This window comes from Rutidosis leptorrhynchoides, chromosome 11 (assembly GCF_046630445.1).
Source record: "Rutidosis leptorrhynchoides isolate AG116_Rl617_1_P2 chromosome 11, CSIRO_AGI_Rlap_v1, whole genome shotgun sequence".
NCBI classification, from domain to species: domain Eukaryota; kingdom Viridiplantae; phylum Streptophyta; class Magnoliopsida; order Asterales; family Asteraceae; genus Rutidosis; species Rutidosis leptorrhynchoides.
This window is the reverse complement of record NC_092343.1, coordinates 131811957-131839257: the sequence shown is the minus strand read 5'-3', so window position 1 is coordinate 131839257 and position 27301 is coordinate 131811957. Positions and strand designations below refer to the sequence as shown.

Below are 27301 nucleotides of genomic sequence, written 5' to 3'. Positions count from 1 at the left end.
CGAGAAAAGTCAGGAATGAATCTTCGGTAACAATAGACGAGATCTAAGATTTTACGAATACAAGTCTGAGTTGGGGGAGTTTCCTGATTACATGTGGCTTGATTTCGAGATTGATTGTAATGCCTTGACCATTAACATCATGGTCTAGAAAATTGGACTTCGTTCAATAGAAATTCTCACTCGGAGAATTTGGTATAAAGTTGCTCTTTTCTCAAAAGTTCGAGCGTAAGATGGTGATGTTGTTCGTTTTCCTTCTTTACTTAAATAAGTTAAGATGTCATCTATAAATACGATAACAGATTTGTCTAGATAAGTTGCATACGTGGTTTAGGAGGTTCATGAATACGGACGGAGTCCTAAATAAATCAAACGGTACTAAGAGAGATTTACAACTAACGTTGTGAGTTCGGAAATGGCTTAGGAGACATCGTCTCACTTAACCCCCAATTGGTGATAACCGGAACGGAGGTCGATTTGGAACATACGGGATTCGTGCAAATAATCATAAGGTCATGGATGCGAGGGAGAGGGTATCGGTTTCCAACCGAAAATTACTCAGTTCACAATAATCTATACAAGATGATGGGGAAACATTTTTTTTTTTTTTTTTTTTTTTTTTTTTTTTTTACGAATAGATTCCGAGCTCCCTAGTTCTATAGGTGTCAAGTCAAAAGTCTTAACGTATTTCCTCCAATAAAATTTTTAGGCACACAATATTTTTCCGTTGGTCGTTTAAATTGCCTAAGTAGTGTCTAGGGAAAGAGAAAAAAAATAAAATAGAGTGCAAAGAGCACGAGTCAAAGACTTGGTTATAAAACGTCTAACGGTAATGAAATCGAATAAGTATGAAGTATACGGTTTGTTGTGAAGAAACGTACCCGTTACTAGTCCATCGTCGTTCCGGGCATCCTAGGTGTCGATGTTGAAGGTTCAACGGCGTGCGTTGGGGTTGATTTCTTCCTTGGGCACACATTCCTAAAATGACCCAGTTGGCCACACTCAAAGCATGCACCCGTCCTGTGTGCGTTGGGCACCCTTCGAGCGACGGTAACGGTACCCTTACAGACATGGGCCACATGGCCACTTCTTTGACACTTGACGCAAAATGGTTTGCCACATTCACCAAAATGATGTTTGCGACACTTGTTACAGTGAGGTAGGGTTCCGGCATACCCCTTCTTGCCGCCGGGGGTGAAAGGCTTCTTGGAGATGTTGTTATTGTTGTGGTTGCTTGGTTGCGAGGCTTCCCATTTTCTTTTGTTGATACCCGGGTGGTTCTCGACCATTTGTACCGGTGCTTCCATTTCATTCACCGTTTCTAAAGTTTGGTGGGCCTTTGTTAAAGCCTCTTGTAGGTTAGTGGGTTGGGATGCCATTACCCCGTGTTGAATGCTCTTGGGGAGGCCATCCATGTAAAGTTCGACTCTTAGGGATTCGGGAGTCATGAGATTTGGACACATTGAGACTAGTTCGGTAAACCGTTGATTATAAGCCCCGAGGTCATTCCCGACCGTTCTTAAATTCCTTAGCCCTTGCTCGAGCCTTCGAGTCTCATCGCGCGGGAAGTATTCGGTGATCATTCTTTCTCTTAATTCGGTCCAAGAGAGTGTAAGGGCTTCATCGATTCCCACTAATTGTACATACGTGTTCCACCATGAGAGAGCAATACCGGTGAAAGTGAGGGTGGAAAACTTGACCTTATCTTGGTCTCGACAACCGCTTGTGTTAAAAACGGTCTCCATTTGTTCAAACCATCGGGTGAGGGTAACCGGTCCCCCGGTTCCATCGAAAGTGGGAGGATTGTACTTCATGAAGTTCTTGTAGGAGCAACCTTCGATTGAATTACCGGCTCCATGATTGTTGTTGTTAGAAAAGTGATCGGCCACGGCCGTACCCACGGCGGTGGTTATCATTCGTTGAAGAGCTTGTTCTAGAGTTTCGAGAGGAGTATTGTGTTGACCTTGGTGAGCCATTGTTCCTTCATGAGACAAGAATATCGTTGGTTAGTATTTTCAACAATACTAACCGTGGCATGGAATAAGGATAGAGAGAAAATTTTTCCTTGACTCGCCTTAAATTCTCTATGTCATAATGTCGGAACGTCCATGTGAATCACCGTAATATAATCCCGGAAATTATATTACCCTGATTCTCATGTGCATTTAACATTACTTCATAAAGTCAAGGTGGCGCATCAACAAAATTTATCAACGTAAGATCAAGATCGAATACGAGTTAGATATGATAGAGGAGTTCGAGTATAAATGCACAATTAGTCAAATAATTCCTACTTCAGTCTATATGCCGGTTGTAGTCTAGATTCACCTATGTACCCTATGACTCGGGGTGGACACAAATGAACTCTAAATCCCTACAACCAAGGCTCTGATACCAACTGTAGCGACCCCGACAAATCGTCAAGTGACGGCGTCGGCTACGTGGGTCCCATTACCTGATTATAAGTCTTTTAGATAACTTTTGACCAAAATAAGTCGCCTTCAATTCAAAATAAAGATTGTTTCAAAGTTTCCAAGAATTGTTCAACCAATAGTTAAGTTACAACGTTATAATACGAATGAAATCTAGGCGACACGGTTTAAAGTAAGGTCAAAAGACGCTCCATGAAATGCACGTATACCCGACATCCAATGCAAGTATCAAATAATGAGCGGAAGCATAATCACCTAAGTTCAAAGACCTGAGAAAAACATAGAGAATCTGTCAACGAAAACGTTGGTGAAATCATAGGTTTAAATAAGTAAAAGAGTAAAAGCAAGCTGAACCACAAGAGTTGCAATATTGATAAAGTCATAGTACATTCTAAAAGTTAATATTCACGAGCACCCAATTATCAAAGCTTAACGTTCCGTCCGTTGAATACCCCATCAATTAGTGCTAGAACAACACTGTTCCCGAAAATATATTTCATTCGTAAACGGTAGCGAACCGTTTGAATGAGGGTTTGTCAAACCCATATGGCCATATAACATAAGTTCTCGCTTACACCATCTGATGTAACTAATGATAATCGGATTGAGGATTTTCGTTCTAAACTCGTATGTAGAATGTTTGTTTTCCCGTTCTTGTGTTCACTTAGTTCAAAAGTATCGTTTATGTTTTCTCATCCCAAAAGTAAGTTTAAAAGAGTAAAAGTGGGACTATGATCTCACCTTGAGTGCACGAGTAGTAAAGTACTTCGACAAGTAAACGTGTGCAAAGAACAATGCTAGTCTTGACCTAAACAATAGGTTTGTATCAATAACGGTAAACACGATAGGTCAAAGATGTTCAATTAGTCCTATGGCTCGTTACGACTCAATAATGTAGCATGTGAATCAAGTTGTCATGTTTCATGCAAGATACAAGTATAAAAGCATGTTAGAACGATTGCACAACCATTTGGTTAAGTTTGATTAAAAGTCAAACTTGGTCAAAGTCAAAGTCAACGGGGTCGGGTCGGGTATCCGACAATTTTTCTAAGTTATATAATCATATATGAGTATGTTGGCCAAGTTTCATGTTAATCGGAGGTCCGTAGCATAGCAAACATTTTCATGTCAAATGACCAAGTGAACAGCCAGTTTTAGCACAATGGGACGGCGTCCTGAGAAGCTAGACGGCGTCCCTCTTTTAAGGTTGGGACGGCGTCCCAGAGAGCTAGACGGCGTCCCTCTTTTAAGTTTGGGACGGCGTCCTGCTTTTCTGGACGGCGTCCTGGTTTGTTTCCAGACCCTGCTTGCTGCAACTCTAAGTGCACGAACCAACAATCAAACCAACCCAAATTACAAACCGCAAACAATTAGAACATGTATTTTATATCACCGGAAAGGTAATTTGACAAGGAATACAACCAAGCACATATCATCAATCAAACCTTCACTTACAACAACCGAAAACCGCAATTAATGTCCCTCATTCAATGCATACAAGTCATAAATGTAATTTAATGATTCGGCATCCAAATTGCATGAACGATATGCCGTTTCGAAGGTAATTATGCATACAACACAACCTAACACTTACAATTAACATTACATGTCATTCAAGTCATCAAAAGTCCATTTTAAGTTCATGAAACCTTAACCTAAATTCACCAAATTTCATAATCAAGTTTAGGAGGTTTCATTAATCAAACTATACATCATAATGAAGCTAGTAACACTAGAAACACAATTAAAACATGAACTTTTAACATCTAACAACATATGATCATCCAAAATTCAAGAACAACACACCAAAATTCAAGTTCATGCTAGTTACACTAAAACAACGAGATCGAGCATACAAATTACATACACAAACTAGACTCGAGCCATAGACACTAATTAACAACCTTGTAACTTAAAAATCTCAAGAACACAAGAATTAGTGATTTTAGAAAGTTACCCAAAATCGATGAAGTTAGTATCAAATCGTAGAGAATGAAGAGAGGATCACGAAAATGTAATCGGATTTGTTGTGAGCTTCCAAGATTGAATTTAGATGATGAATGAATGGAATGGGTTTGTGTGTGTGTTCTTGAGATGGAGAGAAAAGAGGTGAGGGAGATGATGGAATGAGAAATGGGTTGACTAGTTGACCTAGTCAACTAGTTTGCCCATTTGGCAACTCCGGTCCCCCGAGTTTCAAAGCGGGTGCGGGATTTAACCGATCGAATATTTTAAGTTACACGGGAGTACGGGAGATATTGAAATCCTATAACGAGAATATTTAAAACGTTACATAACAAAGGATACGAATCTAGATACGAAGGGTATTATTTAAAAAGAAAAAGACGGGCGTTAAAATAATTTAACGGAAAAACGCGGGATGTTACAACGGAGGACCCTCGCAGCAGGCAAGTAGGTGTCTTTCCTCCTAATATTGCTCGGCCTTTAAATGGTGTTAAGTTGCTTGGGGCCCCCGCAAGTTCCGATCCTGGTTTTAGTAGTGAACTGGTGATGCAAAGGGTGACCAAGTCCATTGCGCTTATGGATAAGGTTGCTAAGCTTGGTGATCCTTAGTGTGAGTTGTTGTTGCTTAGGGCATGTACGGGAGTTTCTAAACTCTACTTTTCCTTGCGTACTTGTCCTCCTAGTATATTTGAGGCGGCTCAACGCGCTTTCGATGGAGCCCTTCGATCTTCCTTGGAGCGTATTGTTACTGCTTCAGGGCCTGGGTTTGGTGATTGGCAGTGGTGACTTGCCACCTTGCCATTTGCATTTGGAGGACTTGGTGTTTATTCTGCGGGAGATGTTCGTCATTATGCTTTTCTGGCTTCTCGATTACAGTCTGATGGATTGCAGACCAAGCTACTACGTCATGCGAGTATTGTTGGTCTTGGTCGTGCTTTTGAAGATGCATTGGGTCTGTTTAATAAAACAGTTGGGTTTGATATTTTAGGTAATCCGAGTGAGGTCGCTGCCCCAATACTCATGAAGAAATTGGCAGATGTTTATTTCACAAAGGTTACCGCTTCTGCAGAATCCACTTTTTCGTTATCTCCCCGACAATCGGCCTTATGGAAATCACAGCAGAGTGATCACACCTCTGCTTGGCTAAGGGCAGTCCCTATTTTGGGGTTGGGTCAGACGATGAACGCAAAGACTTACCGATGTGTGTTGTGCTACCGGTTAGGTGTTCCATTGTTCTCTATCTCGACGGCATGCTCTGCCTGTTCAGGGGTTTTTACTGGGGATATTTTCGGGGATCACGCGGTGTCTTGTGCTGGTATGGTGTGTATTAAGCATCGACATAATATTGTTCGGGATTCCCTTGTTGATGTTTGTTATCGATCTGGGATTTCAGCGAGAAAGGAGGTTGACATTGGGTTGTCTGGAGGGAACGACAGGGCCCTCAGACCTGCAGATGTGTTACTTTATTCCTGGGATTGTGGTCGCGATGTTTGTGTTGACTTGACAGGGTCTTCTCCTTTGACGTAGTCTGGGCTTTCTGACTTTGTCCCTGGACGTGCTGTGGTTGATGCGGCTCGTCGGAAGCGGGTCAAGTACGAATCTAGCTGTCAGGCGATTGGTTATGGTTTCATTCCTTTCTCATTTTCTTCCCTGGGGGAATTAGAGAAGGAGGCTGTTTCTTTGCTAAAGCGGGTTCAGAAGAGTTCGATGGCGCAAGATATTAGTGCCGGTGCTGCTGCTCATATTTTTACTAGGATAGGTTTTGCTATTGCTAGAGGTGTGAGGGCCCAGATTGTCTCTAGACTTCCCACTAATTTTTTGTAAGTTTTAAAACTTGTAACTTTTTATTATTATTATAATAATAATAATAATAATAATAATAATTCATTTCCGACGCACTTTGTGTGTTCATCATTCTTCAAAACCAGATATACTTTTTTATTTCCTCGTAAATTGTTCTCACGATCTGTATTTCGCTCGCAATCGAGAGCTTGTATCCAGCTCTCGATCATAAATTTATCATTTTATCATATATTAATAATTATTCCGATAATTAAACAATGATGGATCGAGCAGCGCAACTAAAACGTGGAATATCACGTCAATTTTCCACAGGTTCAATGAAATTAAGCGCGAAATTTAGTTTCAAGCGACAAATTTCATTAGATCCACGATCAAACAAAGTTCGATTTAGCTTTGGTAGGCAATCGTCACTTGATCCAATTCAACGAACACCTACCAAAGATGAATTTACATTACCTGAAAACCTGGATTCGACTATGCAATTATTGTTCGTGGCGTCTAAAGGAGATGTTGAAGGAGTTAAAGATTTGCTTGATGATGGTGTTGATGTTAATAGTATTGATCTTGATGGCCGTACAGCTTTACATATTGCGTCTTGTGAAGGACATGTTGATGTTGTTCAGTTTTTGTTGAGCAGGAAAGCTAATATTGATGCTCGTGATCGTTGGGGCAGCACGGTATGAATTCGGTTATTTTGTTTAAATTTTGTTTATTTTATGAAGATTATGTAAAAATAGTGTTTTTAATTTAATAAAATGGTATATACATGAGTGTAGTTAGCAACATAAACTATTTCCCCTATATCTGTTGTTAGTTCCTTTTTGGTGAATTTTCAGAATTGTGCTTGTCAAAATTTTCACTGATATTTGTTTTTTAGATGTTACTGTTTTCGAGTTTTTATAGGATTATTTATGCAGGTTATGTTATAAACGTATAACATCTGAAACTCTATCGAGAATTGTATATCTATCTTTCTGTCTGGACAACCCATTACCAATAATTTTCATGATAACAGGCAGCTGCAGATGCTAAGTACTATGGAAATGTAGAAACATACAATATATTGAAGGCTCGTGGGGCCAAAGTTCCGGTATATGCGTATTCATGTTTTCTAATGAGTTTTTAATATTTGTTTAAGGATAATGTAATAATTAATGAATATTTTTCATTATTTTGTTGCTGCTAGAAAACTAGAAAGACGCCTATGTCTGTCGCAAACCCTCGAGAAGTTCCAGAGTATGAGCTTAATCCTCTTGAGCTTCAGATTCGAAAAAGTGATGGCATCTCAAAGGCAAGACCTTTTACCATTAAATAAAGTGATTAAAATAAAAAAAAAAACAATTAAGAGTGACAATGAAAATGTCATGTACTCTGGTTATAGGCTAAAAATTATACTGCTTTTTTGTGCATTTATGTTTTTAGAGCATGTTTCTTTTCTCATATTAATGCTACTTTTAGTATCAGTATGTAGGCGAGTAATCAACATATGGATATTATGACAGGGGAATTATCAAGCTGCTAAATGGAATGGTACGAAAGTTTCTGTGAAGATACTAGACAAAGAGAGTTATTCTGACCCAGAAAGCATGTATGTTACTAGATATCCATTTTTCGAATCTTTCATTTTCTATCTGTTATGATTTGAATTCTGAATATCGATTAGAGTTGACTAAATCTTCTCGTTTTCTTTCAGTTTTAGTTTGTAAAATTTCTATTGGGTCAAATTGTGAATCAAAACAGTTAGCTAAAAGCCTAAACAGGAAATGGGTCAAATGATCTGAACAAGTCAAACGGGTTGAAATAGACCCAAATTGTATTTTTAATGCTTACAAGTTACAACCCACTAATTTATTCCCTTAAAATGTTTTGTATTATTTTTTGTACAAATAATAGTGTTTTCTTATCATATTTTGAAAAATAAAATATGGACAAAAGGCTTTGACTAGTCAACCAGACCCAACCTGTTTTGACCGACACAATATGAATTTACATTGCTCCGCTCTAAATAACTAGTAATTTGACTTCATAACATCAGTAAGTAACATCGTACTATGTTTCGTTGTTGAGCAGAAACGCTTTCAAACATGAGTTGACATTATTGGAGAAGGTTCGACATCCTAATGTGGTTCAGTTTGTAGGAGCTGTAACGCAAAATGTACCCATGATGATTGTTTCCGAATTTCACCCTGGAGTAAGTTTTACTTTAAGTCAAAAGCAATAATATGCATGTGTATACTTTGAAAAAAATATATATTGCATTTTAACAATGCTTATAATTATGATGAATATGAATATTCAGGGTGATCTTAGAACATATCTTCAGAAGAAAGGTCGTTTGTCGCCATCTAAAGCTCTTAAATTTGCTCTTGATATTGCCAGGCAAGTATCATTTTACTCGCTTTATTTGTAATTTGTACATTCAAGTATTCAACCACGTGCATAATATGAAGGATGTGAATACGAGTCAATTTGGGATATATTTAATTAATAACGGGTCATATGTTGGCGAAATTCTAAGCCTTATTCAAGAAGTTGGATCATTATTTGTAATCACATTGTATCTTTCAAAAAAATTTATTTTATAATTATAATATTTTATAACCTGAGAAAAGTAGCCTTGGTGGGGCATGGGCAACTGAACTCGAATACAGAACCTGGTCTGAACCACCTTAACTTTACCCATTTTGAACCGTTACCAACCAGCCTATTTTGCTTGCTGTTTAATTAAAGAACTCCATTTTGTGATATACTTATTATTTACACTCTTAGTAGTTATCACTCGTCTTGATTGTTCATGATTTGGCAGGGGCATGAACTATCTTCATGAATGTAAACCAGATCCAATTATCCATTGCGATTTAAGGCCAAAGTAAGGCAACTTTTATGAGTTAAATATGCTGTAATGTAACTTATATGAGTTTCTCTTTTAAATTTTATTTAATTATTTAATCATTGAAACTTTGGTAAGGTGCCAGAAATATTTTGTTAGATAGTGGAGGCCAGTTAAAAGTTGCAGGATTTGGATTAATCAGATTGTCCAAAATTTCACCCGATAAAGCAAGATTAGCGCGACCCGCTACCATTGACCAAACAAGTATGTTCTTAACCAAAAAAGAGAACCTTTTTTCCTTTTTACTATTGTGTCAAGTTATATTATATACAAGGTTACATTTGAATTAGTATCCATCTCAATAATGAATCTTTATGTCGTTTGTAGATTTATATATTGCACCAGAGATATACAAAAATGAACTATTTGATAGAGGTGTAGATGTGTACTCTTTTGGCCTTATTCTATTCGAGGTAATTTTTTTGTACTCGAATAGATATATCTATATGGATATTTACAATAACATTTATCAGAATAACATTTTTCTCAAATATGGATTTTTAATTTGTTAAAATGTAATTAATAATCAGATGATGGAGGGTATCCAACCGTTCTATCCCAAGGCTCCTGAGGAGGCGGTTAAACTAATGTGTGTAGATGTTCAAAGACCTTCATTCAAGATAAAACCTAAATATTACCCACCAGATCTAAAAGAGTAAGTATCTTTCGCTTGTATGTGTCAATATGGTTCGGGTCAAAATGTAAGTATTTTTCTTCTTTATTCTTATTTTGTAGGTTGATCGAGGAATGTTGGTATCCAGATTTGGCTATACGGCCAAAATTTTCAGAGGTTATAATAAGACTTGACAAAATTGTTGGGAATTGTGCCAAACACGGATGGTGGAAAGATGCATTTAAGCTCCCATGGTATGATGCTTTTTCATCTTTGATGATTCTTAATTAGTGTTGAGAACTATTCTAAATTTACATACAAATAAATCTTATTCAGTGTATGAAAATGGTTATAGTAATACAGGTATTATATTGAATAAGCCTCTCTATAATAAAATTAGTTATAAAGAAACCTAAATATAATTATATTGAATAAGCCTCTCTATAATAAAATTAGTTATAAAGAAACACTGGTTTTGTATTGATATGGTTAGAAATTACTGTTGCAGGAAGTAATAATGATAAACGGTTAGAACGTTGAACATAAAGTGGTTCAGCTGTTGGAGACTTCAGGTTTTAGGAGTTTTGAGCCGACGTCTTTAAGGTTACGTCGTATGGGTTGAAAATGGTGGACGAGTAACTGGTACTGACGTGGCGTAAGCATTTTCTTCAGAATACAGTAACTTTGGTTTATGATTTCGTGTTTACGTTTTGTGAAAATCATATTTGTGTGTAAGTTCTCCTCAAAGTGAAAGTTCTTGTAATGTGGTTCTCTTTACTATTCAAAGTTAAATACAAACTTTATGGGCTTGAATTTTATAGAATTTAAAAAACAAAAAGGTACATGTTAGAATAACAAAACAAAAGATTAAAAGTGACGCCTTTAAGTTACATTTATTTGAAGTAGAACTTCAAATATTGGTTGTTTTTGTAGGTTTATTTGGATGCTTTCTCAATATTTGGTTGAGATTGCGATATTTTATTTAGTGTTTTGGCACCACTGCCACATCTTGGATGGTCAGAGAAAGTGTCAGAAAATAATTACGAGACAATTTGATTAGGCTGGCGTATATTTGATTAAAATTACTCATCCAACAGGCTCCTACGTTGGTTGTTCCAATTTTTGAACTTGTATAATCATTATTCACATAATCTGATTAGGTCACGTAGGTGCCAGTGATGCACGAGTCGACACGGGCCGTGTGGAGTGACGACGTCATGTCGGGTTTTTTGAGTGATTGACTGGATGCTCTAAGACCAATTATAACCCTGACTGTGATGTTAAAGCAGATGATGTACTTTTTGATGATGTGATAATGTTATTAAGTGAATGTTAAATAATGGGGAATGTTAAGTTTGAGTGTTAAATTTGTAATGAGTGATGTGGTAAAATATTATTGGTAGTTGGGTATAAAATATATTAATTAATAATATGTAAATATTAATGCTGAAATCTGATTGGTCCATACATCCCTGATGCCTATTTTTTTTTTTTTTCCGTCGGATTCTTGACTGACGCCCCTTAAGCGTCAGGGGTGAAGTGAGTAAAACATAATAAAAACAAGCATATAAATAAGATGAAGTGAGTAAATTATTATTTTGCATAGAAAATTCACAAAAGTTAGGCAACTTAACTTTTTACATCGAACACGTTATCTTCATCGTCTTCGTCTCAAAATAACGGTGGTTTTGAAATATATTTCGATTTAACACACGTGTTTGGTTTGTAGTTTGTGTTAGCTTTGTAGTTTAATCAGAGAAAGAGTAGCCAACCAACCATCATCATCTACACAAAGATATTAAAATTCTTATTAATGAAATGGTTCTAAACTAATATAGCTATAGCTATTTATGAGATTATTGTCAAATTATTTTAGTTGCGGCATTTGATGATGAAATAGTTAGTTTAAATTGTCGATGAAGAATTTTAGTGGTTTTTGTGTGACAAAAAGACAATTTTTCTAATGATACTTAACGAATTAGGTTAAAACTAAAAAAAAAAAAAAAAAAAAAAAAAAAAAAAAAAAATTAAACCAATTTTCGTTACATGTTTGGCATGGACCTAACCAGAAAGATATGTCGCATGTTAGTGTAAAGGGCATAGCATGGCAAGTTTCAAAAGTAAGAATCATAAGAATCGCCTATATAATTTAAAAACGTTGAACCACGAATTTTTGGTTGAGTGGTAAAAGTCTCTGTTGGTACTGGGTTCGTATTCGTAAAAAAATCGGTGCGAGTTCGAATTATGGGGAATGTTTTCTTCAAGGTTGTGCTTTTGATATCATTCACCATGTGCGGGGTAAACAGTCAACCTAAAAGCATTTCGGCTACCCTTTGGGCGATGGATGCGAGGAGTTTCCTTTTAACGCGTGTGTGAGTGACAAATGAAAGTATATAGACTTTTCGTGTAATTTGCTTTTTAACAAAAAACCATTCTTTTCAAAAAACATTTTCTTCACCTCACTACAGTCAATTAATTTTTTCTAAAAACAATTACACAAACAGTCCCTTAACTTTGTAACAATTACTAAAACGATCTATGTACCTTATTTTGACATGAATAGTCATGCGATGACACCGGCGAGTGACGATACACAGTGGAGGAATCAGAAGATCTTATCACTGGGGGCAATAATTCGTCATGCAATAATTCATCGATCACTACATTTTTACAGCATGAGGCAAAACGGGTCAAGTTATATCAGACCCATAAAACTACTGCTCATTATTAAGAACAAAAATTTGTTAGATATGAAAATATACATCGAAGCTTCCAAAGTCGTTCAATTTGAATATTTTAGTTATATTTTCTTATAAAGATGATGGATACTCATAACAACATATTCTATGTCATATTAGATTAATAAGAGTTCGTAAAAGTCTAATCGTTATTGACACTTCAATTGAATGGGTTTAAGTCAAGAATGAATTAACCATGCATTGAGATCTTGGTTAAGTTTCGATAAAATCTAAATGACGTAACAAGGATATGTTTTACAAGAAGCTATATACGTATAACTTATTTTGATTTGTTTTCACATCATATGAATATGAATTTGAGATAAAATTAGAAAACTTGAAAATTAATAAAGATCCCACGTCGACACCAAAAGAGTATTTGCCATTTTTTCTTCACTATATTAATTCAAGTATAAGTATTCATGAGATTGCTTCATTACATTCTTGCTTTTGGATTGGGTCACTGGGGTCATTTTTTTTCTTGGGCTGCAAATATAGGATCTAAAACATATAAATAACAGTAAAAAATATATAGGCACTGGGGTCAACTGCCCCACTTGTTACTATCTAATTCCGCCCCTGACGATACAGATCATTAAACTTCGCTACCCACTTGATGTGATTTTTCTGTACCCTTCGAGCACATCTACCAGTCAACGGGTAATGTCTTCATACGTGTCCCTGGCCAGCAACTCGCAGGTCTAAAAACTATGCATATCAAACAATATGGATTGCGACCTATGAATCGCAGATAAACGCGTATATAAAAAAATATAAGTATATTAATAATGTATAATTAAATTATGCACGCGCGTTAACGAGTATACTAATGGATAGCTCCAACGAATATTACGAGTTTGCGAGTCATATTTTATCCCTACGGGTATAATCTGCCCCCATGATCCATCATCGAGTACAAACTTTTACCCAACTCATACAGACCCGTTCATTAAAAACACGAATATTCACGGGTCGTGAGTTACCATTCATCATGTCTATTTTACATATTTTTTTATCATAAAAATAAAAAATAATAATTCATAGATATGGATATTCATTCAATATTCAACTATTTTATAATCGAAACAAGTTGGATGAGTACTATGCATACACGTAGTAGACCCTCACCTCTAACAATTAATTTTAAAAAAACAAATCAACTTACACAAAATCAAATCAACAATTTCCAATTTCTTTGTTTTATTTTATTTTCTTGACCAACAGGCAAACACGACCCTATAACTACAACTTTTTCCACTTTCCATTTTCCATTTTCCATCTTCCGTTTTCACAATTTTCTTCTTTCTTCACCTTCTTCGCTTGCTCAAAACAACAACAAGAACACTGTAAGTCACTCATTTAACCTGCTAATTTATTTACATTTATCAACATTAATTAATAATTTCTGTTTAGGTTTTATTCCGTTACTTTTACACGATTTCACTATTGACTGCTTTATTTTCTGATATCATGTTGTTGAAATTACATCACCTAATTCGTACCTGAATTCATAACCATTAGGATAATGATGTACGAGTATTCATGTTTAATTTTATTACTTTTTGTTGTTGTGTAGCTTTTTGTGGATATTGTAGGTGATCATTTTGGTTTGAATTGTGCAATTGCTGTTGCAGCTGCTAATGAATTTATTGTTTTTTCAGTTTGATTCGTTGCTGATTTAACTGTGTGCTGATATTTATTTCACTACTGTTTTAATGTCTGAATAGCTTCGCTAGGTATAACTGTAACACGGATTGTGTATTAATATGTCATTAACCTAACTATTTATGAAGAGAAATAACAAAACCTGAAAATGAATGCTTCATTATCCTAAATGTTAATGGAACAGAGTGTGAAATCGGGAATGAAATTAGTCAATAAAGTTCGAAAAAATGGTTCCAGGAAATTAGCAGGCAATAAGATTATAAAGTTATGTAAACAGTTAATGAAAAGATTATGGAAAACCTAATTAGGGAGAGCATATGAAAACTGATAATAGTCGTTAAGTTTATATTTGCTTTTGTAGCTGCTGATGAATATGTAGTTTTTGATTGTTTTTCAGCTGCTAATGAATGTATTGTTTTATATTCAGTTTGATTCGTTATTGATTTATCTGTATGGTGATATTTGATTCACTACTGTTTTGATATCTGAATAGCTACTTAGTATGTATTAATATGTCATCATCCTAACTATTAAAGACGAGAAATAAGAAAATTGAAAATGAATAGGTCATTATATTAACTGTTAATGGAATATACTGTGAAATCTGGAGTGAAACTAGGCAATAAGATTCGAAATAATGGTAATTAGCTGCCAATAAGAATTGAGAACTGATAGTAGTCATCAAGTTTATATTTGCTTCTGATGAATATGTAGTTGTTGATTGTTTTTCAGTTTGTTTGTTAGTTACAAGTGTGATGGTGGTTTTGGTTAATTACTTTTTTAATGTCTAAACAGCTCACCAGGTTTGAATATTATATTTGAATATTTGAATTTGCAGCTGTTGATGACTGTCTAATATACAATATTTTTTCAATGTTTTGGATGTTAATTCTCGTGTGTTCTATAGGCAGCTGATGATGAGTATCTAGTTTTCATTTCTTCTTATTTTAATGTGGTCACTGATCAAAATGTGTGGTTGTTTAGAGTAATTTTTGTTTTAATGTATGAACATTGCATTTTGCAACAGTTGATCAGATTTTTGTTATCCATTTTTATGCTTTTGTTGGTCGTTTAATCATGTGTGTGGTGGATATGTTTTAATAGTTGATTTTATATCTTAAAGGTTGTCATTAGGTTTAGCTTGTTTCAATGATGGCTTCTAGGGCTATTCTGAGACGAAGGCGGGCCCTTACTGATTACATTAATCTATCTGGTCGTTCGGTTCAAGGACTAAGCCATGGGATCTCAACAATGTGTTCAGACTCACATGATTCAAGATCTACTCAAAATAACAGTTTAGAACACTTAAAGAATACAAATTATGATGGTCCAACAATTTCAAAGCCTGAAGAATTTAAAAACTTATCTGCATTGGGATCGTTTAGGACGCAGAATTTTTACACGATTACAGGACATGGAACATTGGGACATGTAATGTTGCCAATGAGGTTTAATTCAGTATCACAATCTTTAAATTTTGCTACAATTGCTACTGCACCTAAACCAGATTTAGGTGGTGATGAAGACGATAAAGAAAAAGATGCTAATAAGCGAAAAGAAGCTTCTCCAGAAGAATGTGATCAAGCTGTTGAAGGTTTGACTAGTGCAAAGGCTAAAGTCAAAGCCAAACAAGTTAATGAAACTCAGAAGACAACTAATTCTATATTGAAAAAAACTTGGGCTATGTTATTGGGAATTGGTCCAGCTCTTAGAGCTGTTGCTGCTATGAGCAGGTTTGATTTACATTTGCTAATAGAAATTTATAATTTGAACCATGGTTGTAAACGAAGGTTGCGGTGGGTTTTGTGACTAGCCGTCCTGTTTTGCCCAAAAACATTGTTCTAGTGTAGTGTAAAGTCAGGTCAAAGTCGGTCAATAGTTGACGTTTTATTATACCTTGTTCTAGTGTACATGAAAATCCCTACCCATTTAAAAATTAGCTTAGAAAAACACCGGCTTACATAGCATCCCTTAAAGAGAAATTAATAAATGACAAACGTGCGTGGTTGGTGCCGGTGGTTTAAATGATATGAGGTCGTTGGTCCCTGTACTTTTTTTTTGGTGTACTTTTTTTATGAGGTGGTTGGTCCTCGTGGTTTACAAAATGGGCCCACGCCTATTTTAAAGACCCTGACAGGACCACCCACATCCACTAAAAAACATCCACTAAAAACTTGACAGGGACCACCCACACCCGTTTTCTAAACCACAGGGACCAACCACCTAAAAAAGTACAGGGACCAACGACTTCATATCATGTAAACTATAGGGACCAAACGTGCAAATTTCTATAAATAAATACACTATAATTCTAGATAACAATATAAAAACCCTATATATAATTTAAACTAACACTACATCATGTTATTTGTGAATCATTTATTTCTAAAATATTTACGTTTAAAATGTTCATGTTTGAGATATTTATATTTAATATATTTTTTATTTAAAAGTCAACATCAGTCTTGATCGACTCGACCTTTCAAGGTCCTGACCGATTCGTCTCCTTTTTTCAACCTTGATTTGAACTCAATTGGTGTTTAATCTTTATTTCTTTGTATGTTATGATTTATTTAGGAAAGATTGGGCTAAGAAACTAGTTCACTGGAAAAATGAATTTGTCGATACAATGAAACATTACTGGTTGGGTATAAAGCTACTTGGCGTTGATGTAAAGATCAGTTCAAGATTGCTTGTGAAGCTTGCTAATGGGAAGAGTCTTACTAGGAGAGAAAGACAACAGTTGACCCGGACCACTGCCGATATCTTTCGTCTTGTTCCTGTTGCTGTTTTCATTATTGTTCCCTTTATGGAATTTTTGCTGCCCGTGTTCTTAAAACTGTTCCCCAATATGTTACCTTCTACATTTCAGGACAAGATGAAAGAACAGGTGCTGGTTCAAATAGTGTTATAAACATTATTTAATAATATTTTTTTTTAGATTTTATTTGTCGATTGCTAGCATGTTACCTATTAAGAAGCTTAGACTTATAGATATTAGCTTGATGTGACCCTTAAGCATGCAATTGTTGCAGAACTCGGAATTACTCGTCAATTACTTGGTTTTTGCAACTCGGGAGTAGTCGGTCAAACCTTGTCAAACTTGTTCAAACTCGCTCAAATTCGGCTAAAACATGGAATTAATCGAAAATCGGTCATGAATCGGTCAAAATTTGGCATTACTTGGAAAATCGGTCAAAACTCTGTCTAAATCAGTTGAAGTCAAACTTGGTCAACAACCGAGTACTACCCGAGTTTCCGAGTACTCCCTAAAAAGTCCCAAGCGAGTATTCACCGAGTAGCGGTTTTTCCAACCTTGACATACATATATTTACATTATATTTACCCACAGCACTTTAAAGATTATAATTAACTTCAATGAACTAACTTAATGTTTGATTTGTGTTATAGGAAGCACTAAAAAGGAGGCTAAATGCAAGAATAGAATACGCGAAATTTCTTCAAGATACAGTTAAAGAGATGGCGAAAGAGGTCCAAAATACTAGGAGTGGAGAAATCAAGAAAACAGCAGAAGATCTTGATGACTTTTTGGGCAAGGCAAGATCACAACTGATACTTAAAAAACTGTAATTTAAGTCCTTTTTTGAAATATGCTTCATTTACAACATGATATACAGGTCAGAACAGGTGGTGCGGTTGCTAATGATGAAATTTTGGGATTTGCAAAGTTGTTCAATGATGAACTTACCCTCGATAATATCAGCAGGTAGTATTACTTAAGTATGAATTATTGTTGGTTTTAACTTATTGACTGTGTTGTTTACCAAACATGTTACTGGTTTTAGGCCTCGTTTGGTGAGTATGTGCAAGTATATGGGAATCCAACCTTATGGAACAGACACTTACTTGCGATACATGTTGCGCAAAAGATTACAATGGTATTTTTTTTATTCATTATTTACTTAACCATTATGATTGTTGGTTGTTCTTACCTTTACAAACTGTGTTTTTTTATGTAGGATAAAGAATGATGATAAGATGATTCAAGCAGAGGGTGGTGTTGATGCTCTTTCTGAAGATGAACTTCGTGAAGATTGTAGAGAGAGAGGCATGCTTGGATTACGCTCGGTGGAGGAAATGCGACAGCAGGTTATCTTATTTATTTATTTTTTATAATTTCATTGTACAACTTTATCCGACAATGGTTGTTCAATGAGTTTAGAGATGTATACTTTCCATTTCTTTACTCTTAATCATTATTTAAATGTCTTTATGGAGGATATTGTTGTTGTTTTTATACCTCTGTTGATTACCTGCAAAGTCAACTCAATTTACTTACCTTAAATTCTAGGATAATATTTGTCCAACTGATGTAGGGTTCAAACTCATAAGTTGAAGCTCTGTTTTAATGCGAATTTTGTATTGCTCACTCAGTTAATCCTTTTATGCAGCTCCGTGATTGGTTGGATTTATCTCTTAATCACTCTGTTCCATCTTCACTCTTGATTCTTTCCAGGTAACTGTGTAACATCTGCCATTCTTCCCCATTAATAATCATGAATTACCACGTAGGCAGAGATGACACGTGGCAATCTCTCATAATTTTAAAAATGATTAATTTGATTAAATATAATATTATAAATTATATGCATGGTTGCAAACGGCGTCCGTTGCAGCTGCCGTTGCTTTGTTTTGGTGTTTAGCTCGTCCCGACTCCGTCTCGGCGTCTAATAAGTCGGTCAACGGTCAAAAGCCTGGTCAAAGGCGGGAAACGTCGGGTCAACGCCGGTCAAAAGTCGAACATTCGGTTAAAGTCGGTCAAAATTTGTTCAAATCAATCAAAATTGACGTAGTTTAGTGTTACGTTATTGTATTATATTAGAAGCTATAACGACTATATGTACAAACTGACCGGCGAAAGTTTTTTGGCTTTAAAATATGTGTGTATATGTATTTGTATATTTAAAAGTCATCTTTAGTCAACATTAGTTAACGCCCATCTCCTTTAAGGTCCCGACCGTCTCGAACCCTTCTCGCGCCTTTTTCAACCTTGATTATATCTATATATGTATTTAAACCATACTATATCTTGAGGTGGCCAATTGGTAATGGGATAACCTAGTTACGCCAAAGAAATACTCCCCTTCTCCGGGTTGCCTGAATAGGAAAAAAAACCCTATTTGTTTACTCGTTTGTTATATGTATTTATACAAATATCAATTTATTGTAACAATAAATCAACCATAGGTTAGGACCCAACACACCGATTTAGAACCCATCCATTTTGATTCTTTAATGAATATGTTTGCCCTTTTGTCAAAGAAATCAGAACTTATTTCTTTAAATTATAATGATTAACTCCTACTATTCTCATGTTTGTTGTAGAGCCTTCACTGTGTCTGGAAAATTGAAACCTGAGGAAGTTGTACAAGCTGCATTGTCTTCATTACCAGATGAAGTTGTGGACACCGTTGGTGTTACCGCCTTGTCTTCTGAGGATTCTGTTTCTGAAAGGAGAAGAAAATTGGAGTTTCTTGAAATGCAGGAAGAACTCATCAAGGTTCTAAATTTTTTAAATTGAGACACTATTATAGTATTATCTGTGTATTCCATTTTCTGATTTTCATGACTATATTTGGTGTTTTGTGCAAAAAAAAATATGCCCCGTAAGAGAAAATGTTACATAGTGTTGGGTGGAATCGTGAATGGAATAGAACCGGCTGATTCCATTGGATGAAACAAATCTGTTTGTTTTGTCAAATGAAAAGGGTATTTGATATCCACCATAATTATGCATTAACCTGTTGTACAGTACAACATGTTAATGCATATTTTATGATGGATGTAGTAAAAAAGATGGTGGATATATCCCCACCCGATGAAAAAAGGGATTGACCATTTTTCTCATAATACACTATTGATCTATATTCAATATAACCAGTTTATCTGAAACTCATTCCATTCCTACTATTAAGGTTGCAAAAATCGCTATTCGGGAATACTCGGCGGGTACTTTTGGCAAAAGTTTGACCAATTTTGACCGAGTTTCAACCAATTTAAACTGATTTTCCGAGTAATCCTGAGTTTTGACCGATTTTTCAAGTAATCCCGAGTTTGACCTAGTTTGACCGAGTACTCCCCGAGTAATTCCTATATCTGCAATACTGCTTACAAGCTATTACCGAACATAATAATAAAATGCAATGATCCCCTTTGTTTCCATTTTTTAGTCTGTCAATTTTGTTCATTTGCTTAACCATTGTACATAATTAATTATAACAGGAGGAGCAAGAAAAAGAGGAAAAAGAACAAAAAGAGAGTAAGAAAACGATCGATAGCAACAATAAGGATGTGGCATTAGAAGAGATGATTAATGCAACTGCTTCAGAAGTACAAGAACAAGCACGAGCAAGAGCACAAGATAAACAAGAACAACTTTGTAAAGTCAGTGAAGCTTTGGCTGTTTTAGCTTCTGCATCTGTAAGGATTTATTAAATCATACAGTTTTTTTTTTTTTTTAGGAGTTGCTATGAACAACTATATGTAAATTAATTATCTGTTTTCACTATCTTTGTAGTCTGTGAGTAGAGAACGTGAAGAGTTTTTGAGGCTCGTCAACAAGGAGGTATACCTGCATTATGGCTTTTACATATTTGACTATATATATATATATATATATATATATATATATATATATATATATATATATATATATATATATATATATATATATCAAACTGTTTATTCGCGTTCTTGAATATCTTTTTTACGCTAATTTTTTTTTGTAAAGTAGACAATTCTACTTGAAAATGATAAACTTTTGGTTCTTTTCAACGCTTGATAGCAAGGTTGTAAAAGTCGCGAATCAGGGACGAGTCGGTCGGGACCTTGGAGGGACGAGTAGGGTTTGACCAGCATTGAGTTTTAGTAATAAACAAATTAAACTTATATATATTACACATAAGTATAATAAACATAAAGCATAAATATCTCAAACATGATATATTGAACAAAATCTAATTTTAAATGTTTATAAAAATTTTGACCTAACTTTGACTTTGACCGAATCAGACCCGACTCAGCCCGACTTTGACCCGACTTTTAAGGAGTTTTTGAGCTACTTGGGACAGGCTAGTCCCCAAACTGACGCATCGACCGACTTTTACAACAATCCTTGATAGTAAAAAATTGGTCCATTATTTTAGATCATAGTTATTAGGGCACCTTGGATCATATAGTTAATAGGTAACCTTGGCAAATCTAGGTAGTTGGTTGGTAGCCAACTGTCAGGACACCATAGTAATTCATAATTTGTTTATAATTTTGCAGATTAATTTGTATCATAGTATGATGGACAAAGAAGGTACAGATGGTGAAAAAGATACCATGAAGGCATATAAAGCTGCCCATGAGGAAACCGGTAATAGTTCAACTGATGAACATGTATCTGATGAGGTGTCTTCAGCGCTCATAAACAGGGTGAGATGTTCTAACTGATGTTTGTATGTTAAATTGTTAATCCATTGTTTGTTTGTCACCTTTTAACTGATGTGGATATGGTGATACATGCTTTAGGTTGATGCTATGCTGCAAAAACTTGAGAAAGAAATTGATGATGTAGATGCTAAGATTGGTGATCGTTGGCGAGTGCTTGACAGGTTAGTTGATTTTTCTTTTCTTTCTTTTTTTTTTTCTTATTTTATACTGTAGTATAGAACCAAACATAAATGTAACTGCCATCTACAAAGTGTGTTCTAAGCAGTGTTGCAGAACTCGGAATTACTCAGAGTACTCAGTTTTGCAACTCGGGGAGTACTCCGTCAAACTCAGTAAAAAATAGGTCAAACTTGGTCAAACTCGGCCAAAACCCGGGATTACTCATAAAATCGGTCAAAACTCAGGGTACTTGGAAAATCACTTAAAATTGGTCAGAATCGGTCAAAGTCAACCTTGGTCAACTTCCGAGTACTCCACGTTGCCGAGTACTCCCTAAAAAGTCCCGACCAAGTACTATCTAAGTAGTGATTTATGAAACCTTGGTTCTAAGGTTCCAACAACCTGGTATCAAACTAGTTGCAGTAGGCTAAAAATGGATCCAAAAGTGTGTGGTTTTTGTAAAGACATAAGGGATATCAAATGTACTATCAACCAATAATGAATGATTGTTATTTAGTTTCTTATTTTAACTGTTGATTATAAATTATAATTGCAGAGATTATGATGGAAAAGTTACGCCTGAGGAAGTTGCATCTGCAGCTATTTACTTAAAAGACACTTTAGGCAAAGAAGGCATTCAAGAACTCATCACCAATCTTTCCAAAGATAAGGGTTAGTATTCTTTATTCTTCCAGTATTTTGCATCTTCTCTGTAAGGGTTACAGTTGCTGTATTTAAAATGGGTTCAAAAGGCTCAGCTAAAAGGGTAACGGGTTAAAAGGTACTCGAATTGCATTCGAATGCGTATGAATATATGGTGTCTAAATCAGGCTCACTTAAAAAGTTCAGATTACTATGATTATATATGTTTTTCTAAAAGTATTGATCAAATGGAACCATCTTTAAATTCTAAAAAATATACATACAAATATAATGTTTGCTGGGCCAACCTGGCACATTACCACTTGTAACATACTTTTAATTGTTACATCTATATATGGGTCGATTTGGGTTATGATTTATGTTTGATGGGTCAAATGGGTTAAGCCAAAAAGTTTCAACTTTATTGGAAACATATCAGATGGGTTGAAAGTCATCTTAAAGTGCATAAAATCTTCTGAAGCCATTAAGTTAAAGATTCTGTTATTGCTGTAATAGAATTGTTTTTATAATCATTATCAATCAATATCAATATCAATATATATAATATATATCTGTAACACTAAGTGTTTGTTGGGCGGCTTGACCTGCTTCAACTCGCTACTGACCCACCCATTTTCACACCTCCAATCTTTTGCGTTTGAATAAAGTAAGTGATATGTACACCATCTAAACTATTGGTTGTTTACAGAGGGCAAGATACTTGTGGAAGACATAGTGAAATTAGGGAGTCGAGCTGAAGATGCTGATTGATTTTTAGCCAAATCTGTAGGATGTTATTGTTCCGTTATTACGTAGAACCAAAATACATCACTTTTGAATTTTTGCGCACTGTAGAGAGTTCAAAGTCAACTATATGCAATTCATTACACTTTGTAAGCATCAAGTGTTACCGTGACAATTTTATATGAGGTCATACGTTATTAGATCGGCCGAATTTTGTCGTAGTGCTGTAAAAATTAGTGCTCGGATAGGAAACCCGAACATATATGTAGGCGGGAACCGCATGTCTCTTATATGATGTGTGTCTGGCTTATAATAATCGTTACTACATTGATATTTTTTTTATTGCTTTGATAGACTCTTGTTGTCCTTGTGCCATCATTATCTGCAAATAATCTTTATTTTCCTTCCCTTCTCAATGTTTCTATAGCTTCTCTTTTACTCGATCCATGTTTATGATCACAATTTAAGGCTGTATTTTTGTTGATAACAAGTTGAACAGGTAAGGTGCTAAAGTTGGGAATAAATATATTCAAATGCTTGTAATCTTGGTAACTTTTTAGCAAAATAACATATAAATTGCAACCATGTACTAAAGCTGTAGATAAATTAAATAACGAAACTAACCCTAGAGGTTATATTTGTTTATCGTGAATTGATACCAATTTGAGAAACACGCACGTATACATATATATTAACTTGCATACATATATTTAATTAAAAGTCAATGTACTTTATACTTTCAAATTAATTCATAACTACTAGTTTATAATCCACGATAACTACTAGTTTATAATCCACGATTTCGCGGGTTTTAAAATTAGAGAATTCGAAGCTAATTGTGAAAGGTAAGCATAAATGTATTGAAATGAATAATCATTGGCAAATGAACAAAAGATAAATACAGTGGACTATAATTCATAATGTTATAAAAGCACGTGTAATTGAATCAAACACTTAAATAAGACGAATTTCAAGACAACGGTTTAATGAGAGGTATAAATGTGAGTCGTAACTCTCTTTAACTATGTAAACATCTCTTCTGATTCTTTTACAAAGATTCACATTTTCACCCACAAAGTCTTTTGCAACCGTTATATGCAACTGTAAATCGAAAAATTAGCTTTTCGACACATGAATTATATACAGAATGATTAGTGATTTATGTAAAGTACCCGATTTCCTAAGAAAAAAATCGGCCAACGTACAAGGCCATAAAGTAACTCGGATGATAGAGGCATCTTCATCAATTCAACGTCACGGAAGATTAAATGAAGAGAAGATTAAATGAAGATAATTAACCTATTACTTAAGATATCCTCTTCCTTAAAGCTCTTAATGATTTCATTCTAAACAACGATAAACTTCACAAGACCATTCCTCATTTGTCGTTCAGACACCTATAAAGAACAAATGTCACTCAAACATGAACATAAAACATAAACACAAATGTGAACTAAGAGAAAGATTTGTACCTTTTGGAACATTTCTTTCAAGAAAGACATCCTGTTTAGATGTTTATCGGTGTTTGGAGGATGTGGGATTAGTGAATTCATGAGCGCTAAATCTTGAAATCTACTCCTCATCGTACTAACGTTTGAACCTAGAAACATAGAAGGTTGTTATATAGTAGTACTAAATCGACTAAAAATGAGAACTTTGGAGATTTTTACCTCTCCAAGATAATGCAAAATTCCATTAAGTCCTTATAAACTTGCACAAAAACAGAATACCAGATATGTGTGTCCATAAATTATACCTAACATAGCATATTTTGATTTAAAACATTGTATCAAAGCATATTTATCTCAATGGTCATAATTTGTCTTGTTGGTTCTATGAGTGGTTTTATCTGATAGCAGAAGTGATAATTAAGACTCCATAACTATAATTATATAATTATAATTACTGATATGATATACTTAAATTGGATCAAAATGGCAATAGACGAACCTCAAAAGTTAGCTAAACGCCAGTTTGCTTGAAAGCAACAACACCCAAGATAAATTGTACCTGAAAACATCATCATAACACACATATATTTTTCAAGATGCGCTCGTCATAAAAAAGAGATTTTGGCCATTAAATTTCTATATATGAGTTTAGAATGTACTCCCTCCGTAAAAAAAGCATAATGGCAATTGATACTAACATATATACTCCCTCCGTCCCAGAATAACAGTCACATTTTGACTTTTAAATGTCTTTATTTTTCAACTTTGACTATAACCATTTGTGTTTGAGTTATATAATATTTGATGAAAATTATACCAATTTGACGTTCAAAATCCAGTCCATTCATATGAATTTCCTCAACTATAACACACACACACACACACACACACACACACACACAAAAAGCCAAAGTTGAGACCTTTTTTCAAAAGTCAAAATGGGAAGGTTATTTTAGACATACGGAGTATATATAAACGAAAATCTCTTATGTTTCATAATACTGATTGTAAAAAAATAATGAACTGCGAAACGAATTCAGAATCAAAAGATCCAATTATTATAAAGAAACCCTAAAATTCTTTAAATAAATTCATAAGCATTTGAACTATAGAAACGAATTAAAAATCAGTAGAATTACATACCATGGCTGTAGACGATGCTCTCGTATACCGCGAGATTATCTTTTGCTCATGTGTCTTTGCTTTCTTGATCATTATCAGAATCTTCTCAGTGATCCTCCTTATTCTGATTTTGAATCTTCAAGCTCCTTTTGCAATTCAAGGATACTATTCGCAGTCGACTTAGACACCTTAGTAGGCTTTAAACAGAAAAACAGTAGTAACTATTAAAACATAAAACACATTGTACATGTCTTTACGTCTCTCCTCTCTTTTAATGATCATGTTCGAGATGCGAAAAGCACATCGAGCAAGTTGTTTATTGTGACATAACCAAGTACTACAAAACACATTGTACACTTCTAAACTGCACTATCATAGAACATATATAAAAATTTATCAATACACTTTTAAACTGCAATATCATTTCTCTTTTTTATATCATGACTTTATCTCATAATTCATAAGCTAGTGACCCAAATATCATAAGAACATTAACATAAATAATGAAACTTACCATTTTACAGTAGCTACCATGGGGTGTAGTGTGAATATTCTTTGTGTGCACTTTAATAACCTGTAAGATGAAGTACAAAAGAGAAAAACGCTATATCAGTATTTTAGTTTTAACTATTAAGTATACAACTGAATCGTCAAAATTGATCACGTGTTTAGTTTACACACATAACGTATATTGTGCCCCAAAAAATTAGTGGATATTTCATACGAATTAGTCATTAGAGATTTGATTCATGAACAATCAAAATCACCAATTCAATGACCAGCTCAATTAGTTTCTAATTGTATTTCTAACTGAATTAAAAACTTCATCAGGCACAAATTGTATGAACACCATATTACTTATTCTCATTGACTTAGTAATATGAATTTGTAAGTTAAAAAACCCTGTAAACTTTGTATTCATAATAAAACATAAAAACATAAAAAGACAATAATTTGAATTGAAAATCTCGTATGATTGATAATACTGGATGTATAAAATGAATTGCGGAATGAATTAAGAATAGAATGATTATAAAAAAAAAAACCCTAAAAATCTTTAATCTTTAAAATTGATAATCATTCGAACTATAGAAACAAATTAAGAATCAATACAGTTACATACCATGGATGTATTGGTTCGAAGGTTGATCTCGTATACCGCTAGATGTTGGAAGAGTACGATCGATTTTGACGATTAGTACTTTTTGGAAGAACCCTAACGTCAGTAAGAAGGTAATGGAGATAGAGAATGTTTTTGTTTAACTCGTATACCGCTATTGTTTTTCCGTTCCGTATGGCACATTTTTGACGATATTTTTGTAAGTAAACAATTAAAACACATAAATGTTCAGTGATCAATGTGATCAAAGGTTGTTATTGAAAGATGCGTGTTGATTTAATGGTCCTCTATTCTCCATTTTAAATTTTTGAAAGATGATTAGCTAAATTTGACTTTGTTATTATATATAAATAAATATAGATATAGATTATTTGTCGGTTTACTTGCTGTTCATAGGTATCCATGGGCACAATTAGTTGATATCTAGTTCTTTTTAAACCCGTGGGTTTACTGGTCGTGGGCAGCTGATGATGATGAGCACGGAAGAAAAAAATTAACACAT

At 34.7% G+C, this 27301-nt stretch overlaps 2 protein-coding genes and 1 long non-coding RNA gene across 4 annotated transcripts; 2 read left to right on the top strand and 1 right to left on the bottom strand.

The window, feature by feature from the left end:
* Nucleotides 1-6377: 6377 nt before the first annotated feature.
* On the top strand, nucleotides 6378-10503 carry LOC139876550 (integrin-linked protein kinase 1-like). The gene is made up of 12 exons (XM_071863883.1): nucleotides 6378-6874; nucleotides 7213-7287; nucleotides 7384-7488; nucleotides 7700-7785; nucleotides 8268-8388; nucleotides 8497-8576; nucleotides 9004-9066; nucleotides 9173-9291; nucleotides 9415-9500; nucleotides 9618-9742; nucleotides 9823-9954; nucleotides 10209-10503. The coding sequence occupies exons 1-12, from the start codon at nucleotides 6455-6457 to the stop codon at nucleotides 10213-10215; spliced, it is 1419 nt and encodes a 472-aa protein (XP_071719984.1). The 5' UTR covers nucleotides 6378-6454; the 3' UTR covers nucleotides 10216-10503.
* Nucleotides 10504-13702: 3199 nt separating this feature from the next.
* Nucleotides 13703-23422, top strand: LOC139876388 (uncharacterized). 2 transcript variants are annotated; one of them, XM_071863699.1, is made up of 15 exons: nucleotides 13703-13784; nucleotides 15227-15836; nucleotides 16681-16993; nucleotides 17515-17661; nucleotides 17742-17830; nucleotides 17910-18002; nucleotides 18084-18213; nucleotides 18516-18580; nucleotides 19450-19624; nucleotides 20347-20544; nucleotides 20642-20689; nucleotides 21394-21543; nucleotides 21640-21722; nucleotides 22277-22392; nucleotides 23072-23422. In XM_071863699.1, the coding sequence occupies exons 2-15, from the start codon at nucleotides 15253-15255 to the stop codon at nucleotides 23131-23133; spliced, it is 2253 nt and encodes a 750-aa protein (XP_071719800.1). In that variant the 5' UTR covers nucleotides 13703-13784; nucleotides 15227-15252; the 3' UTR covers nucleotides 23134-23422. The 2 variants fall into 2 exon arrangements, with proteins under 2 accessions (XP_071719800.1, XP_071719801.1); XM_071863700.1 differs by having other exon boundaries at nucleotides 13766-13784; nucleotides 15238-15836.
* Nucleotides 23423-24047: 625 nt separating this feature from the next.
* Nucleotides 24048-26913, bottom strand: LOC139877826 (uncharacterized). Its single transcript, XR_011768797.1, has 6 exons — nucleotides 26803-26913; nucleotides 26194-26253; nucleotides 25701-25876; nucleotides 25057-25116; nucleotides 24579-24706; nucleotides 24048-24503 (listed from the first exon to the last, which is right to left on the bottom strand). It is a non-coding gene; the product is annotated as an uncharacterized lncRNA (long non-coding RNA).
* Nucleotides 26914-27301: the final 388 nt, after the last annotated feature.

What these genes read in the sequence shown, in the direction of transcription:
- LOC139876388 (XM_071863699.1), top strand. Translation starts at nt 15,253, where the DNA reads ATGATGGCTTCTAGGGCTATTCTGAGACGAAGGCGGGCCCTTACTGAT. An exon ending in ACCCTCGATAATATCAGCAG is followed by an intron (nt 17,831 to 17,909) that starts GTAGTATTACTT and finishes TACTGGTTTTAG; the next exon opens with GCCTCGTTTGGTGAGTATGT. An exon ending in TGCAGGAAGAACTCATCAAG is followed by an intron (nt 19,625 to 20,346) that starts GTTCTAAATTTT and finishes TAATTATAACAG; the next exon opens with GAGGAGCAAGAAAAAGAGGA.
- LOC139876550 (XM_071863883.1), top strand. Translation starts at nt 6,455, where the DNA reads ATGATGGATCGAGCAGCGCAACTAAAACGTGGAATATCACGTCAATTT. An exon ending in CTCGTGGGGCCAAAGTTCCG is followed by an intron (nt 7,288 to 7,383) that starts GTATATGCGTAT and finishes TGTTGCTGCTAG; the next exon opens with AAAACTAGAAAGACGCCTAT. An exon ending in CATTGCGATTTAAGGCCAAA is followed by an intron (nt 9,067 to 9,172) that starts GTAAGGCAACTT and finishes GTAAGGTGCCAG; the next exon opens with AAATATTTTGTTAGATAGTG.